Source organism: Catharus ustulatus, chromosome 4 (genome assembly GCF_009819885.2).
Source record: "Catharus ustulatus isolate bCatUst1 chromosome 4, bCatUst1.pri.v2, whole genome shotgun sequence".
In the NCBI taxonomy this organism is placed as follows: Eukaryota; Metazoa; Chordata; class Aves; order Passeriformes; family Turdidae; genus Catharus; species Catharus ustulatus.
In genome coordinates this window covers 6,520,887-6,539,795 of record NC_046224.1, presented here as the reverse complement: position 1 = coordinate 6,539,795, position 18,909 = coordinate 6,520,887, and the positions used below count along the sequence as shown (strand labels likewise).

The window sequence follows — 18,909 nt, the reverse complement described above, 5'->3', positions numbered from 1 at the left end:
GAGAGATTCATAAAGGTTTATTACAGGCTGAGAAAATTGTGTTTCAAAACTGTTAATTGACAGTAAAAGGAAGTACTGCAGCAAAGACTGCAGGGCCTTCATGTCTCTGGGTTCTGCTGGATTTGTGCAGTCTGTAGTTTGGTACTCAGATTATCCTAGACAGATAAATTATAAAAGAAAGGCCTCATAAAATCAGGCCTGCTCTGCTAAATTAAAGCTAACCTCTCTTCTAAATGCAGTTTGCAAGTTCCCATGTGAAAAGTCTTGGTATGAAAGGTTTATAACACAACACCTATTCCTGGGTGCAAAACAAGTGCACTTGCATAAGGAATAAGGTTTGCCCATGAGAACCACACAAAGAAAAATGTAAAAACTTGTGTAAATACAAAATCACCTTCTGACCAATAAATTAAGTAGTAAGAAAACTTAACAGCCAACTGGAGTCAAACATGAGATCTGTAAAAACTGTATAAAAAGGCATTATGTGAATAAAGAATTGGCTTTTCCTGCATGAAGAAAATTAATTTATTACAACACTGTGATTTATTTACAATCACGTGATTTATTACAGCACTCATATTTTGTTGCATGTTTAAGGTCCACATTTAGTTTGAGGATGTTTTGAGGCAATTTGCACAACTACTTCTGTTCTCTGGGAGATTTTAAACATTCTCTCCAATGTTTTCCTCCTTTACTGACAGGTCATTATTACCTTTTATGCCTAAGTTAAGTATATAGAAAATGTTTCCTTCAAAAGTCAAATATTATAACCAATGGGAAGTTTTAATGCTCAGTAACAATGGACTTTTGAAGTGGTCTTCCACTTATGTGTTCTAATGATCTAAATCTTTCTCTTTTTTCCAAATTTCAGGAATTGTGAATGACAAAGATTCCAAGGAATCCATTACGGAAGGAGAGAATCTGGAAGAGGATGAAGAAGAGGAGGAAGGTGGAGCAGAGACAGAGGAACAATCTGGAAATGAAAGTGAAGTAAATGAGCCAGAAGAAGAGGTGAACTTAGTAATTTCCCTTGCTTCATGTAAAAGAAATGATTTTGATTGCTTGTTACTTTCTGAAGCCCTTCTAAGTCAGAGTCAGAGGTGAAATCTGGGTGTGCACAGCCCAGTCAGTACTGTGAGGATATTCCCAGTTCCATGTATGTGGAAAACTGAGTGTCTGAGCTTAGTCCTTATTTTGACAGAAATTTGAACCTTACAGCTTTGCTCAGGGTATGTGCTGCTTCTCAACAAGAAGATGCCTTCAGTTTTTGGCATAAAAAAAACTCACTTTCAGATGACTTTTGCTATCTGTTGTAGAAGCAAATGTATTGACTAAATGTCAGAGCAGTCATTAGGAAAAAAATAACAGGTGTTCAGAGTATGCCTATGCAATGTGAATAAATAAAAGATTTATGGAGCATAAAAACCTTCCTTGTTTACTGTGCTAATATATTTTCAATCAAAAATGGTGGAGCCAATAAAAAACCCACAACTACGTAGAAATTCTGAGTTGTCACTATGACACAGCAAAGTTGATGTGGTAAAAGTATTGTTACAAGAAAATGAGTTCATAAAGGAAATAGAGAACAGTTTTTCTCCATATACTTGGGCTGGTTGATTTACTAGTAAACTTCCTTTCAATAGATGTCTCTCAGCATAAAGGTCCTGAAGTTTGGCTGGGTTTGTGCCTTCACCCATAAATTAGTATCAATAGAATCAGAAACTGTTGCAGGGTGGGGAAAGCACTTCTGGAGATTTTTGTATTTCCTTTCTTGAACTTCATGAGTTCTTGCCAATCCATTTCCTCCAGCTTCTGGAGTTCCCTCTGAGTGCAGCGTGTATTGCCACTACTCCCAGTTTTCTGCTGTACATTTGTGAAATTAGTAAAAAACTGAGTGAGTTCAGACTGAAACATTAAATAAAAACCAAACAAATTTACAAAGACTTAACTAAGTAACATGAAGAGTTTGGAAATGAGGAGTCTGTTCTTGTTTTAAAATAGTCAGCAGTTAAAATTGACTATTCAGGAGGGCTCTGACAATGAGGAAGAGGAAGGTGAAGAAGAGGAGGAAGAAAACACCGATTATCTTACAGACTCCAATAAGGAAAATGAAACCGATGAGGAGAATACAGTATGTATTGAGATGGAGATAAGTGAATTGAATTTGCATCTTTGGTTTCCTTTACTCAATGGTTTTTGTGAGTGCTGCTCGTAACATACCTGGGAAAATACAGCAAGGACACTTCCTGTTGTTTTCAAATACATTTTATAGCTTATTTTCATGTTTGCAAACTTTGGTTATTATACCTTTTGAAAATTTTATGCTGTCAAATTTACTGCAACATGTTTGCACAAGACTGTGAGCTTTCACAGGTAGCTGCATTGGAAAATAGTATGTAAATGATGGTTTTGCAATGCCAGCAATGGTAGCAAACTGACAGGATACAACAAGGTAAACTGATTACACTCCACTAGATCTCAAAACAGAAAAGGAGAACCAAGAAGTGCGAAATTCTACAATACAATTTGGAATTGACAGATTTATAACATTTGCAGCTAAAGAGCCCATCTGGTTGAGCCTGAATTGCAGTTACATAGTAAGAAAATAATGAACATTATGGAGCAATGTGTTGGTGCTGACTTCTGACATTTTTGTTGTCATGTTGTGCTTTCCAAATAATTGAAGGGTAGTTTTTGTCTTGAAAATACCATGTAACTTTATAGACTTATGGAAAATTGAATTAAATAGGTGTGTTAAGGATAGAGATTTGTTTTATTGTTACCACATCTTGAGTGTGTCCAGCACCTGCACGCACACACATGTGAGTCTGTCAGAATGAATGACCATAATCAGGAAATATGCCTTCCAAGAAAATAATCAAAGCTGAAAACTTTCTTGAACAATTTGGTTCTGTAAACCTTTTGATTGTGTATGATATAGAAGCAATAAGGATATTTTCCACTTATTTCTAGACTGACTATTCATATTTCTGAAACTTATGCTGTGGATGATTTTTTCCCATTGCAACAGGAAGTAATGATTAAAGGAGGAGGACTGAAGCATGTCCCTTGTGCAGAGGATGAGGACTTCATTCAGGCCTTGGATAAAATGATGCTGGAAAATCTTCAGGTATAAAGTTATTTTCTTAATTTAATGTACAGCTAACTGGTTGACTTTTTTCTTAAAGTAGATAAGTGATTAATGCTTAGGTTACCATATTAAAGGAACAAAGATTTTTTTTTTCCCTTTGTTTTGGACTGGTCTCTGCAGTTGACTTGTTTGGCTTTTAGTGAAATAGCTGTTAATTGTATTGGTTTGCCCAGGGAATACATGGCATACTGACATATATTTTACAGAATCAATAATGAATGCAGCAGATACTGTGCAACACTTCTGACTTTATCTTAGGTTTTAATAGGCTTAAAATGCATTTAAATTTACATCAGCTTTTAGTACTTTGTTTTCTTAGTCACATCTGCTAAGTATTTCAGTATTGAATATAGCAAACCCTGTATAATATATATATTGATCAGATGTACAAAAAACCTCTTTAATTAAGAATGTACATTCTGCAGTGTGTCCCATCAGGTCTCTAGATTTCTTTCCCTAGGAGATTGCTGTAACTTTCTTCTTCACAAGTAAGGAAAACAAAAGGAAAAAGCAGTAAAGCCTAATAAATGTATTTCTAGATTTATTCATTTTCCTGGAAGGTTAAGCCTTTTCTCAGTTGTGAAAATCTGAATGTTGCCAGCCTGACTGACTGTGTCAGCATCTGATCATTTACAGAATTTACTTTTTTTTGTAGCAACGGAGTGGTGAATCTGTTAAAGTGCATCAGTTGGATGTTGCTATTCCTCTGCATCTCAAAAGTCAGCTGAAGAAGGGCCCCCCACTTGGAGGTGGGGAGGGAGAGTCAGAGTCTGGGGACACGATGCCATTTGTCATGTTAACAAGAAAAGGCAACAAACAGCAGGTAAGGTACAGATGCTGTTTAAATAAGTAAAGGCCTTTCACTTCAAAAAAAGTAACTCAGAATTTATTTCTTCTTTCATTTCTGAAAATGAGATACAGACAACTTCATTTTGACACATGGAAAATACCATATATAATTCTTGGAATTCTCAGTTGTTAATAGAAATGACATAGAAAAATTCTATGGTCAGATTATACCATTACTATTTACATTTGGTGATTCTACCAGTAGGTCAGTGGTATGTCTTACATGTTTTTAGATATAGTTGTGGAAGGTGAAGAGATGTGGTTGGTGGACTGCCACTGAACACTGAAAGGAGTAGAAATAAAAAGGAATATTCCAGAATCTTTAAGATTGTATAGCTTTTCCTGAAAACACTTTAGCTTCAAATCAGGATATATGGTCATTGTTAAATTCTATTTCTTAAGTAACTGCCACTTGGCTGAATTTATTCAAATTGCAAACTGGAAAAAAGTCATTATCCCTGAAGACACTGTTAGGGAAATATTCCAGAATGCATGGAATGAATCTTTTGAAGAAACTTAAATGGAAATCAGGTTGATAAAGCAAACTAACCCTTTGCTTCATACAGCTAAGCTGTATGTTAGTTGGCTCTTTTCTCCAGTGTACGTTTGAATTTTTCCTAGCTCAGCAAATGCACAGTACACAAATCTCTACCTAACACATTCCACATGTATTTTTTGTCATGGTTTAGGGCTTATAAAGAAACCTTTTCATTTTGGTTGTATAATTTGATAAAAATAAATTACTCTGAATTGATACAGAAAGCATATCCAAGGAGTTGTTTCATGCCATGTAACTGAGCCTTTCAAGTGTTTAGATCAATGTCATTACTTGGTTTTTACATTTTTTACCTAAATTGTGACAGTAGTGTAGCTATTGGGGTGTATAAACCTAAAGTATGCTCCTTCTCTTCCTTCATATGAAACACATTTCAGAAATCCATGTAGGATGTGGTGTGCAAAGTTCTACAAAAGCTCTGAGTGGGAGATTTTTAACTGTGGTCATTGGTCTGAGAAGAGGTTTAAGAGAACTCCATTTTTAAAAAAATGTTGTTTAACTTTTTCAGGATAATTTACTAGGAGTTATCTGTAGTCACAAGGAATTTTGGGATCTTCATATTCCATGTAAAAGGGAAAATGTTGCAGAAATGTGACTTTGAAAGAAAGCAGAACTTGTTCAGGAGTTTTCCCTGCTCCTCCCCCAATATTTGGTTTTGGGAGTAGGCTCTTCCTGCCAAAACTCCTCTCAGTGTTTCTAGAAATGTAGAAAACAGTTGCTTTATAGACTACTTCAGCTCTTGAATTAATGAAAGGCTTCTTTGTCCATAGTTCTGTATTCAGAAAAAAAATGGTTTAGTACAGAGTTTTAATAGAAAAATAAGCAGGAAAGAAGAGGTGGAGTTGAAAAGAAAATAATTATTCCTTCTTACGGTGCTTTATTTTAAATCTGCATGAGCAGAATGTGCAATGAGTTTTGAAGTGATGGAGGCATAGTTCACTGTTAAGTTATAGCTAAACTTTCACTTTTAAAAACAGTCAGAAAAAGTTGGCAGCAACCTGGGAGGCTGGAAGTAACTTCATCTGCACAGTCACCAGAGTGATAAATGACATCAGCCTACTTGCTTGCTGTTAGTAATGATTTCAGTCTCTGTTCTTTGTCAGTGGTGCTCCTGAAACAAGAAATGTTAGGAAAATGGATTGTGCTGTGCTTCCCTCCCAAGGGTGACATTTAGTAGTGGAGGTCCAGTTGGCAAACACTCAGTTTACATGTCTGTGTCCACCCATTTTAGTGGACACTGAGAATAGTTTTTTTTAATACAAGAGCAACTGACTGGTATTTACCAGCTGCATATATCCAAATCAATGGTCATTGCAGGCTCTTAGTCACAAGGACACCATATTTTATTTTAGCATCAAAACTTAGAAACTAGTAGCAATAGAACCTAATATGGTTATTTGAAGTTAAGATGATGGCATTGTAATTTATCCCTAAGTCATGAGGGAGCAAGGAGAAATACTGTTGGCATCATAGGGGATCAGAGCTGAGCTGTATCTAGTACCATTTGGTTTTTCTAAATCAAGAAGTTTTATGCCAGGTAGATATGAACTAAAATGAAATACAGACAGTAAAAAGAAAGTAAAGAAATTTGGTTACTACCTAAGACAAAAGATTTTCTTCCCTTTGAAAGATTTTTACAAGGCTCCAGAAAAGAATGAATATCCATGGAATGGTCAAATCTGTCCTTCAATGTGAATTTTTTAATCTCATTTATATCTTCATGTCTTTATCTCATGGCATTTTTAAACTCTTTAGTCTAGTCTTCTGAATAATGATTTTTGATCTTCCTTCAGTTTGACATCTTTAAAGAAAATCCTCCATCCTGCCCCATGTCACAGATTTGAGAAGAGGTTTTTGATACACCTCTTCACTGTTTGCAAATTGGAAACGTTTCAGTTGCTCACTAATCATCATATCCTGTAGTAATTGTCATCAGTGACTTGATTTCAGGTGGCAGCTGATTGCCTTGAGATAGTGACTCAGTGGTATTTTGTTAATTGCCGGGCTGTTGTTTTTTCTGTATCTGTTTCTCTCATTTGCACCCTTCTGTAGTTCAGTTTTCTTTTCCGACTTTAGGCATTCTGTCTGAAAACACAACTCCCATTTAGCTGATACATCCATAGAACAGAGAAAATATAAATTAAGAAAATATATTAAAATGGGTGAGGAGCTTAATGGTGAAGATTAGGAATGATTTTTATCATTAAATGCTGCTAATACATTAGATATTTGTATAGTTTACGTAAAGTTCATTTGATGATATCTTGGAACCTGCACAGCCTGCTCAGCAATAGATAAATAGAGCTTACTTTGCTCTTGGAATTTCAACTTTCATTTCTTTTCTTCCCTGCACACCATAATAACAAGCTCATATTTATATTCAGTATAATATGCTATTCTCTTCACCCTCAGCCCCAAAAAAATGTCATCTGAATGCATCTTGTAGTTGGTAGGGTTTAGGGATTTACTGTACCCAAGTTCTCCTTGGGTTTTTGCAAGAGTCTGTCTTAGCTGTTTCAAAAACAGTTTATTTTCAAGTGCTTAACCTGAGTCTTCTCATGCTCACTCACCACCCTGCTGCTAGTGGGGCATTACTCTGAGATACCTTGAGACTGTTTATGATTATTGCATTAAATACTAACCACAGGTGGTGAGGATTTGCTTTTACTCTAAAGCTTCTCAGCAGAGGTGTTGATAATTTATCTCTCTCTGCAGCTTTTGACAGTGTAACAGAAAAGAGCATTTAGGAATTTACTTCTGTTTCTTTGGAAATACATCTCCCATGATGAGTAACAATGAGCAGGACTCAGAGTAGTTCGTGGAATATTGAGAGTGATTATCCTTAAATGCATTACCCTTCTTATGGCACAGAAATACTTATTTCTAATGGACATGGAGCTGAAGGAGGAAGTGAGATTTTTCTAAAAGTTTGCAAACTTTAGCATTAAGGATTTTCTGAGAACTGTTTTTTCAGTTGTGGATAAGGTTAAGAATTATTTCTCTGTTCTGGAACAATTGTAAAACAAATTGATATATAGAAGTAACAGATTGGATTTTCTGAGTCTGGAGAAAAAGAAATCACCTTCCCTACACCTTCCTGAAAATACCAGCTGGATTTCCAGAGAGAGGGTGTTTCTGTGGGAGTGCCAGGCTTACCTGGTGTGCCTTATGGCAAATCAAATAATGGGTGTGTGCATCAGAATGTGTGGTGGGCACATTCCTCCTCCACTATGGGGGAGGAGGAAAAGATCCATCTGACACTGAGGTTATCTCTAGACTAAGAGCAGCACAGGAGCCGAATTATTCTCAAAAAGAAAAGTACTGGCCAAGGAATTCCAGGGAATGTCCAAAATGCTTGAAATTTTTCCTCTGTTATATCACAAGAGATAGTAGTAAATTCTGCTCAGGGGCTTCATCTCTTTGGGGGGGAGACCTGAAGAGGGAGATGCAGCTTTCTGAGCCAGCTGTGGTACTTTTACCTCAAGACCAGGGTGATTACCTGTGGGCAAATCAACTGGTATGAAAATAAGAAGTAATAGATATGGCTATGCCTTCCTAGGGAAAGACAGTTTTGTTCACATGAATACTGTGTGTAATAGGCTTTGGATTCAGCCTTTTTTTATGTTCCCTGTGTCTTTAACAGGTCTTGCATTTTCTCATGTTGCTTTATGTGAAATAGAGGTTCAAAACAAACCAAACCAACAACACACTTCACAGTAGAAACTTCTCTGGAAAGTACCTAATTTAAATAACCTAGGAATAACCATAGCATTTCTGTGTTTTGGATTGTTTTGTATTGGTTGGGGGTTTTTTTTTTGCTCTCATGGGGAACTTAAAAGCTGATTTTCATTTGCAGTTTAAGATCCTAAACGTGCCGATGTCTTCCCAACTTGCTGCAAACCATTGGAACCAACAGCAAGCGGAACAGGAGGAGAGGATGAGGATGAAAAAGCTCACTTTGGATATCAATGAACGGCAGGAACAAGAGGATTATCAGGGTAAGAAAATCAAGTGTTTAGTTTTTATTTTCAGCCTTTGTGGATCTACAGAAAGCATTACTTGTGATGATTAGCAGCTGAAGCTCTAAATATTGATTTGCAGTACTTATGGGAAACCTGTATTTTGGTTTTAGTCATTCATTGTTTCCTCCCTGGTGTATATACTTGAAGAAGTTTTTGTAGCTGTTCCATGAAAAGGAATTTTCAAGTGGGTCTCAAATTTCAGCATTTCATTTATTTTGGGAAATGAGAAGAACTGAGATTGTTCTTTTAAAATTAAGATAATACAAAATCAATGTGATGTTTACAGTAAGACAGTTGAGTTGGATACAAGATAATTATGTGAAATTTAGACTCTGCTTTTAATCTATTAATAGGTGATTTAGATATTAATAATATTTAGATGCTTAGTCTTGCTGAGACTTGCAAGTCCTGAGGTAACCTTCACCTGAGAAATACAAACTGTTACCTCAGCTACATATTGTAAAGTTCTAGGAGTCCGCAAATCTGGAGCATAAGAATCTGTTAACAAAATTAGGGTTTCATACAGATTACATGATTCATTGGTATTTTGAAGACATGCGAGTCGGCATTTTGGAACCTGGACAGGTTAAACAAACAATTAATGCAGCAGATCATACAGTCCCCAAACAGGTGCATTTGAAGTGTTCAGTTGTTGGGTGGTTTGTTTTGGGTTGTGGTTTTTTTAGATTCACTTCTCTTGGCTTACTCAGAGAGTAAACAAAGCCAGACCAATAAAACTGATGTCTTATGTTACTGTTTCCATTTAACATCTCAAAAGTTTTTGCTCTGCTTTTTTTTTTTGTAAAGATGTTGTAGTCTGGTGGTAATCACAGTGTAAGTAGTTAATTAGCAGGAAATCTCATTTAAGGTATTTAGTGAAAGGTCATTGTTCATCAAGTAATGGGAAATTAAAACAGTTCTGATTTTAAAACACTGTGGAATCCAGTACTTCTTGCAGAACTTCAATAGTACCCGAACTAAACTTGTAATTGTAAAAAGGAGTATCTTCCAAAGTGGGTGTCTGCAGAGCTCTGAAGTGGTAACACAACATATTCTTAGTGTTAAACATGGTAATTAGCTCAGAAACTTTCTGAGACACTCAGCTCTTACAAAGCCCACTTGTGAAAGGAAGAGAGGGACTCTAGAATTAGTCATTTTCGTCCTTCTTCAGAGTTTTTGCAGGTTTTTCCTCATTAGATACTTCTGATACTTCTACTGGTCAAGGCATTTGGTTTTTACCCTGTTGTGTGACTTTAGTGATAATGAACCTGTTTAAGATTTTATTGTGAGCAATTGTGCTTTTTATCCAAAAAAGGATCATATTGATTTCTTTCTGTTGGACAAAATCAGACAGCTGATATGATTGATAACTGGAAATAGGCTTTTTAAAATTTTCTTATAGATTCTTATGTTAATTATTTATTTAGATTATTTTTTTATTTTATTTTTATATAGTTCCTGTGTATGAAACATATAGGAAGGAAATAGACACAAAAAAACATTTTTCCATCATTTACATCCCTTTTCAAAACTGCTCTTGATGCATCTTGTTAACCTGGGTAATATACAGAGTAAAACCAAACTAAAAGACCTTTTAATCAGGCTAAATTAAACAGGCCAAATTACATTTGCCTTTGGAATAATTTTTATTTAGATTTTGTGCAGTTGATTGTTACTTTTGAAGAGTCATCCTGTCTGTGACAAGTTGGTACCTACCCATTGAATGAAAGTATTGGGTTTAAATTTCTGTTTCAAGCTTTGAAGTTACCGAGGGAGAAGAATTCTCAATTTCTGGAAGAATGCCTCAGGGTTGTCCCAACGTTTCACATGCACTTGTTCTTTTCATCTGCACAGGGTAGCTAATAGATGGAAATTCACAGTGTACTTCAAAGTAGTATCAGATAAAGATTTAAAGTTTCAGCAATGCTTAGTATATTACAAACATTTTTTAATTTAAAGAACTATTAGGAACTTGGGTGGTTCTCTAGTTTAGACTGGTATTTTTCTGTGCAGATGATTTTTTCTTCACTAAAACAGCAAAGAGGTTTGGTGATGTGCCTTCAGCCTAAGAAAACACACTGTGCTCCCCTGCCTCTCTGCCTTCTGTTACCTTCTCCAGTACAAAACTTTCCAGTCCCGTATTTGCTTTCACCTGCTGTGTGCAAACAGAAGAGGCAGATTTGCACATCCTTGTTCATTCACTGCTTGCTGCTCACACCTGGCTGGCAGGGTACCCAGTCTGGTTTTCCTCCTGAGTCTCCTCATTGCCCCCAGAGCTCTCTCGTGGCTCACAGGAACAACACTGGTTGTTGGGAAGGCTGATGATTCTGTCTGATGTTTCATGATGTTTACAAAACACGTGCTGTCAATGTGTTCAGTGCTGCCTTTGCCACTGCTGAATGAGTGTCCAGAACATGAATTCAAGGGTCACTGACTGCTGATACAGATATGGAATATTAAATCAGTCACAGATTCCCTGTTTCTCTGAGACTGAGTGAATAACTTTACTGAACGTTTCACCTGCACTTTGTAAATGTTGAGGGAACCTCATCAGTCTCCAGTTTGGCCCCACTGAGAGCAGCAGGTGATGGGTGTGTGTCTCCAATGAGATTAGCAGAGATTGGAGAACCAGACAGAGCAGACTTTCAACCATAATCTGTTTAACAGCTTATTCCACTTTTCCCCTTCATTTATCCCATCTGTCTGTTTGCTGAGTAATGTAGATCCCTGCTCAGGTGGACTGTAGGAATACTTTCCATTAGATGAATTAACAGATTGGCAGAGGTTACCTGCTATGATGTATCTGTAATTGTATTGGCTATGTAATAAGCATTAACTTAGCCTGGTAAAGAACATTTTTTTTATCATTGAGAAAATGAAATAAAGTTTTTAGAAACTAAATTTTACCCAATGTCAAAATACAGTACTATCCTAGTTTAAATTGCCTAAAAATTGGCTATCCAGGGCTAAACTGGATAGTGTGGCTGCTTTCTGCACCCAAATTATTCCCACTGACGATAAAATTAAAATCTCCATCCGTGGGACAGCTGGTGCAATGTAGGTCAGCTGAGTCACCTTCTTCAGGTGCCTGGCTTCCCTGGAAAAGGATCCAATTATGCCAAGCTTAGACTTAAATACCTGAGTGGCAATACCTAATTTTAGGACAGGTTTCTTGCTGAGTCTTTTAATTGGCAGCAGCCTTGTCCAGTTGTTACTATTCTGGGGTGATTTGATGTTGAAGCTACTCATGCTGCTGTGAGTCTTTGTTCCCAATCATTGATGGAGAAAGTGGTGGCTGATGTGTTTAGAAAGAAAAGGGCAGGCCTCTTGAGCATCTGTGATGAAAACTGCTGGCAGTTCCTTCTGCAGGAACATCTGGAAATGCAAGTTCCTATTGTGGGTAGCTCGGTTTATCAAAGGTGTGGATGCAATCTGTAACTTTTTGTAATTAACTTCTGTGAATAATTTAAGTATTAACTCTACAGCAAAGTATAAGTGTAAATGACAGTGAGATGTGCATATGTAAATTCCTGTGTAAAATGATGCATAGAAAATGTATTTAACTTTCTTGTGTTTACTTTTCCTCTGCCTGAAATCCCAGAAATGTTGCAATCTCTGGCCCAGCGTCCAGCTCCAGCAAATACTAATCGTGAGCGGCGGCCTCGTTACCAGCATCCGAAGGGAGCACCTAATGCAGATCTAATCTTTAAAACCGGTGGGAGGTAGGACAATCTTCCTTTAAATGTGGTAATTCTGGTTCTAGGAAAGTAATTAACTTCATAATTGAAACAGATAATGATCTCTGTAGTGAGTGTTTGGCAGTCGTTTCTATTCTAAAGCATTCTCTTAAAATGCCAAGCAGTGTTTTGTGCTTCTAATGCGGTGTCTGTCCTCCTGAAGCCAAAAGATTGTTTTTCAGTTATGAAGTGGCTGCTAGAATCTGAGCCTCTTTTTGTAGGGGAAAAGATACAAGCTTTCTCCATGAGAGGAGGAGAGGATTTTTTTTTTTTTTTTTTTTTTTTAGTATCTGCAGAAATTCTCATTATGGTCTTTCTGTGAAGTGAATTTGACAGCTATTCCTCTGTATTTGATGCCCTGAATGGAAAGTAAATAGTAAAGGTGGGAAGACAGAGGAGAGCTTTCAATTTATGGTGTGCAAGAGCCTATCAAAACTAGCATTTAACATGACAAGTGTCCCAATTGCTTAATAGTTGTTCTGAGTCCTCAGTATGTGTCTTTTCTCACTCAGAGTAACTGGCAAATAAACCATTAAATGTGTGCTGCAGGGCTAATTTAAATAGAGTTTTGGGTGAAATGCAGTCTTGCTTTCATGTTCCTCTTTTCTTTGCAAGTCGATTTTGAAGGTGGATCGATGGGAGTAGCAACCGGGAAGGGAACAGTTTACCTCCTAATGGTGGATCTGTCTTTGTAAACTGCAAATAAGTTAATGTAATGTACTATTTCTGTGTTCCAGTAGTATTTCCAACCTCTTCAAGGTATATTTATGATCATTTGATAATGTCCTGATGATCACTCACTCCATTGAGACCTCATACAGACACTGCTTGTACAAAAAAGAATTTTTTAAAAGATTACGTTTATTTTAAATGTTTATAAAAAATGAACCAGATGTAACTCAAAATGACAGTGCTTTCCATTTAGCTTTTTCATATCGCTGTGACCTGCTGTTTTAGGAATACAAAGTGTTCAGTTACACTGAATTGCCACAATACTTGCAGGTGTTTCATGAACAGCTGCAGCCTTCTGTTCTTTCAGGCACGAGCTGCATGCTGCAGTTATTCTTTAAATACACAGCCAGACCAGTAGATGTTGCTATCTGTAGATTTCTTTTAAATTATTTTCTTTAGAAAACTTTTTGTATTCTGATGTTCTAGGGAAAGCATCATTTAGGACTTCACTGTGAAGTAGGTCAGATGTTATCCAGCAGTCTGAGTAGTGTTTGCTTATTCAAGTGCCATGCACTTGCAGTTCTAATGTAGTTTTGTATTATGGAGTTTACTGTTTGTTCCTTTTAATCCATAAACTCCTTGGAGCAGAGACCAGGATGTTTGTTTGAGCAGGTATATTTTATTTGTTGTGCTCTGCAGTGCTCTGCCTGGCAGTCATGCCTCGGTTGAGCCACCTCAGCCTGCAGTAAGGCACCAGTACTTTTCCTAACACATTTATTTATTGGACACTGTGGGCCCACCAATAGATTCCACTGGCACAGTGTTACCTACATTCTTAGACCCTCTGATTTGTAGGATATATTAAAATTGTCTTCTGACTTTAAAGGTCGCACTACAGTCTCTGCCCAGATCCCCCTCCTGCTTTGTTAAAAAGTTACCCTGTGGTTTCTGAGGATGCTGGAGATCTCACTGAGCAAATAGGACTGAGCTGTTAATTTTAATATCTGTGTAGGAAGGTTTCACATTCCTACCTGGTAGAATGTTGTAACACAGATATTATCACTTCCATAAGGACACTGTGTTGTGTTGCTGCTCTTTGTACAGGAGCACAACTGAAATGTTATTTTCTTGCAAAATAACTCAAACTTACTAGAAATAATAGTTTGCTGCTTTCTTCAAGGTATACACTTTTTATTTTAAAATTATTGAGGTTAGGGATAAACTAAGCAAATAATCTCCTGGTTGATTCCACTGTAATGTACAATGACAGGTTCTGATGGCTGGTAGGAATGAGGCCTTTCTTGCATTTCAGGGAGTGTTGAGAGTAGAGAAATTGATTTGTTGTTTTTACCTTTGCATTTGTTTTGTTAAACATGCCCTAAGCACTGTGTTTCAAACACCTTTTAGGAAGCTGTATCAGAATCTTCCTATTGTAACAGTTCATTTCAGAAGTTAATGAAGGTAGCATTAGGTTCTACCATATGTTTTTGGCCTTGAACAGCTGGATCTCACTCAGCAATTAGCCCTCTATATGTTTTTTAAAAAAGAGAAATCTTCTGCAGTTTTTACTTTCTCCTCTGTTAATGTCCTTGTTCAGTGCTAAAGTAAATGCAGTGAGATTTGCAAGCTTCGTCAGATTTCTTATTATTTCGTATGTGCAAAATGCTGAAACAAAAATTGGGGTTTATTCCTGTTTGTTTGGAATTGCCTACTTGTATTGCCTCAGGTTTTGATACCTGCTTATCCTGTAAGGAGGAGATTCTTTGGGACTCATACAATTAAGGCTGACTGCCTTAAAGATAATTACTGTGACTCCATTGAAAGTAGGATTCCTTGATTTGCTTCAGCAGAACTGGGAAGAAAACAATTTTCTCTCTTGCCTCTAGTTCTGTAACCTTTGTGTGTTAAGAGAGGCCTTTGGCTCTTCAGGCTATTAAACGATTACCTTCAAGAAACACAAAATTTACTAAAGTAATTTATTTTTGGTGATGGGATCATCATAAAAATAGACTTTTACCATTAGGAACAGCTTCTTAAAATATAAAGTAGTTTTCCTTTGTTTAAGAGGATTGAGATCCACTGAATGCTTGGTTTTAAAAGTGAAATGAAAATAACCACATTATATAAAATCATTTTAAAAACATTGATTACCAGGGAAGTGAAATTTCTCCCTGTAATTCTTCTGTTGAGAAGCAGGGCCTTATCAAGGATTTTATCTCATTAAACCTCTCCTTATTAAAAGAAGTAGCCTCAAAATCTGTTGCTGTTTTGAAAGTATAGTACAGGACCTGCCTGTGTCCAGAGTTCCCCTGCAGATGCAGGTATAGGCTGGCAAACCAAATCATATTCAAGTTAAATGGTGATCTCAGGTCTCCTGTTTACATCTGACTCTTATTTCTCATTAACCCATTTAATAAAGAAAAATGAAGCATAACAGTAATAACAGGATGCTGGGATTTTATTAGCTAAATATTTTTATCATCAAGAACATTGCATTAATGCTGAAAAATCAGAGTTTGGATAATAGAAGAAATGTGAATTTAACATGATTTCCTGTTTCAGCTGGACCAACACAGTTCATGCATCACCTGTCATGAAGTTGATGCATTGACAACACTGCTTTATGAAGCTTTGAATTCACTTCTCACTGAGATGAACCTTTCAAACACAGCTAAGAAATGCCAGACCCCTTTTCAGCTATTTCATGGGAGGGAAGCAAAGGGAGGAATATGGGAGGAGGGCTCCAAATCCTGCAGCTGCTTCTGGTGGACAGCACTGGAGCTGAAAAAAAGGATAGAAAAGCTTCAGGCACTTGCCTTGGCAGGATGGTGCTTGTTGAGCTCTGAAAGCTGGATGTGAGTTTGACTCAGACACCAAGTTGGAGAGACACCTGATCACAGTTCAGTTCAGGGGGAATGGAAGGCAAAATTGTATTTATAAGCCATGCTCAGTTAGAAAGACTCCTATATTTGAAAAGGCTCTTTCAATATAAATAATAACAACTACCTACCAAAAACCCCTGCAACTTTGTGGCCTCTGGAAACCAGCTATCAATCCCCAAACATCTCCCTGCTCCCAACCCACTACACACACTGACTTTGATTTCACTTTGTCAGAGCATTTTATTTTTGATGGATAATGAGAATATAAAATAACTTCCAGAAGTTAAGATTGTCTTACCTAGGCAAGTCCAGCTTTTGTGGTTTATTTGAATTTTGATGTTCACATATAGAATATGATAAGTCAGATGTGATTGATTTTTAATGAGCACCTTGGTGTTTTCTGTTTCTTTTTTGTGGTTTTGGGTGATTAGGGGAAAGAGAACAAAGAACATGGAAGCTAAGATTACTGAGAAGAGCAAAGGCAGGGAGTGAGGTGGGAGAGGAGGTGTTTGGAGCTGGAAGTTTGTGAAGAAATGCAGCACTGCAGAAATGCACAGTGTTGTGGATTGGAGGACACCAGGGGATTAGGGATAAGTGTGAAATCCAACTTCAAAGGTCTCACATGTCAAGAAATAAAGAGATTTTTGTGATCTTGTGATGTCAGCAGCATGCAGAAAGGAGTTGATTATTGATATTATGCTGGGCACTCTCAGTTTAAGCTGTGAAGTTGTGTTGCTGACTGAGCTCTCCCAGCTTCACCCGTGCCATGGCTTTGTGATCATTTCATAGCCTGGTGTGATGTTTGTGTGTTTTCATGGCTTCCAGTTTTCTCCTCCTGCCATGGTTTGTTGCAGAGGTTCTGCGTATTTCCTGTCAGTCACGGGTAGGCAGTGTTATGTTCAGCATGGCGTGAGAAGCTGACTGTATGAATTTCATACAAATTAATAATGTGTCAGTGGCAGGAAGGGGAGTGTGGGAGGAGACTGCAAAGAACTGATTCATTTTACACAATGAGCTCTAGATGGTTTTAATCACATCTGTGTGCCGAGTTTGACCTGCCAAATACAGGTTTGGATCAAGTTTACTAGGACGGACACAAATGTGAAATACCTGGTTTGGGGAAAACACTGCTGCTATTTTTGGCAGCAGCACATGTCTGTAATCGCCTGAAACAGGGATCTCTACCAGCTTGTACTGGTAGCTGCTGGTTTGGGTGAGAGTCATTTTGACCAAGTTGGCGACATGCAGCCAGTCCCAGCATTTTTCCTTCCCTCCCCATCAGGAGTAGAATTATTTTTTAAGGGGAGATGGAGAGTTAAAAGCAGGTCCTGCAATTCAGTGATGTCTGCAAGTGAGATGTCAGTCTACTAAATAAATAAAAATTAAAGTTCTTTTCTATTGAAAGCACATAGCCAGTATTCTGATGTTGACAAAGAATTGGAATATTACATTATGTAACACTAAAAGGTGGTTAGAACCAAATAATAGAACAGTGATGCAGTGAGTTCTAATGATGCATCACTCAGGACTTCCTGGCAAAAATGCACAGCATTTTTATATAAACAAATACTGGACATTAGAACATAGAAACGCATACAAATACAAAATTAGTGTGAGAGCTTCATCTGGTACAAGAGATGCAAAATTACTATGTCCAGTTAAGTACCTGTAACATTTTTCTTGCAAGATCTTCAGTAAAAACCAGGTTTAGATCAAATGACTGTTGAACAAGCACTGGAGGATTATGCACTGATGTAAAAAAATATGAACTGTTGTGTTTACATGGAAAAAAACCTGCGTGTGTAACCCTGGAGCTTTCTTGGAATTGCTAATGTTGAAGTTTTATTTTGCTGTCTAAAATCAGCTGAAAAGGAGCCCAGATGCAGTAACTGCATTGTGCTGAAGTTAGTGACACTGGGGTGGCTTTACTCTGCTGCCTGTCTTGCTGAATCCCCTGCCTACAACCTGGTGTCATTCTTCAATGCATTTGTATGTTAAGAGAATTAAATGTGACTTTTTGTGGTAGGGGTGTGTTTCATGAACAACAGATGGTGGAAGATTTAAATGCACCTGTTGACTCTAAAAAAGGCTCTAACCAATAATTTGCCTATAGAAAGCCCTTTGTAACATTTCTGCAGAGCTTCTGCTGCACAGAAAGATGAAAACATTTACAAACTGTTTTTTCAGCAAATTCACAACTGTGCTTCAGCAGTTCAGCACCTCATCTGGGATGATCAGGTGCAGGTTATCCCCTGCTTTTGTCTTGTGTGTTCTTTTGAAATAGTTGTGCAGAAAAGAGAAATGTGTAACTTTCTGTTAGAGGGTGAAAGAGTATCAGAATGAGTGGCACTGCTCTGGGGGCTGCTCACCCCAGAGTTCTGGGCACCTCAGACTGATGTGATTCCTCTCTCTGCTCTTCCTGCAGGAGACGCTGATCCACCGCCAGTGTCATTTCATTAGGTCCTGTATCTCTGGTGTTGTGGAGTCCTCCAGCGATTCAACGAGAGCAGTGGACACATCTCAGCATGTCAGTCTAGAGCGTTCAGAAGCGAAACCTGGGACAGGCTGGGGCCGTGGGGCACGAAGAGCAGCCTCCCCTCTCCCCCCCCACCCCCCCAAAAAAAGTTTTTTGTTATGGGAACCACGTTGAGGGTCAATCTTCTTATAGGAGCAGAAGCAAACGAGCGAGATGGGGAACTTGACCTGCGAGCAGCTCGGTGAGAGCCGGCAGCAGCCTGGAGTTTGGATGGTTACACTGGAATGGGAAAGGCCTTTGGCAGCTCAGCCTGCAGGGAAATAAAGCTCTGAACGTGGCCACAAGTTACGTTGTCTCCTACTTGAGCACTTGGTGTTGGAAGGATGTTCTTGGGGGCTGCAAATCTACAGTAGAAAAACATAGAGCAAACGGCAAAATGCAGAAGAAAACCTGCCGAGTAGGATAACTTCTCAAACACTCCTCAGCGAGGATGCTCTTGGTAAGGAAGAGCCTTTTGCTGCCAGATGTGCCAGAAAGGGGGTGGGGAGGGGTGAAAAACTGAAG

The 18,909-nt window shown here is 37.8% G+C and overlaps 1 protein-coding gene across 1 annotated transcript in view; it reads left to right on the top strand.

Moving 5' to 3' along the window:
- The window catches only part of LOC116995871 (regulator of nonsense transcripts 2-like), a 46,266-nt gene extending 27,584 nt beyond the window's left edge, over positions 1-18,682 (top strand). Inside the window, 7 exon segments of the mRNA XM_033058948.2 lie at positions 872-1,011; positions 2,027-2,131; positions 3,032-3,130; positions 3,807-3,974; positions 8,413-8,554; positions 12,180-12,300; positions 18,295-18,682. Of these exon segments, the coding sequence (XP_032914839.1) occupies positions 872-1,011; positions 2,027-2,131; positions 3,032-3,130; positions 3,807-3,974; positions 8,413-8,554; positions 12,180-12,300; positions 18,295-18,304 (785 nt within the window). The 3' untranslated portion in view covers positions 18,305-18,682.
- The last annotated feature ends 227 nt before the right edge of the window (positions 18,683-18,909 follow it).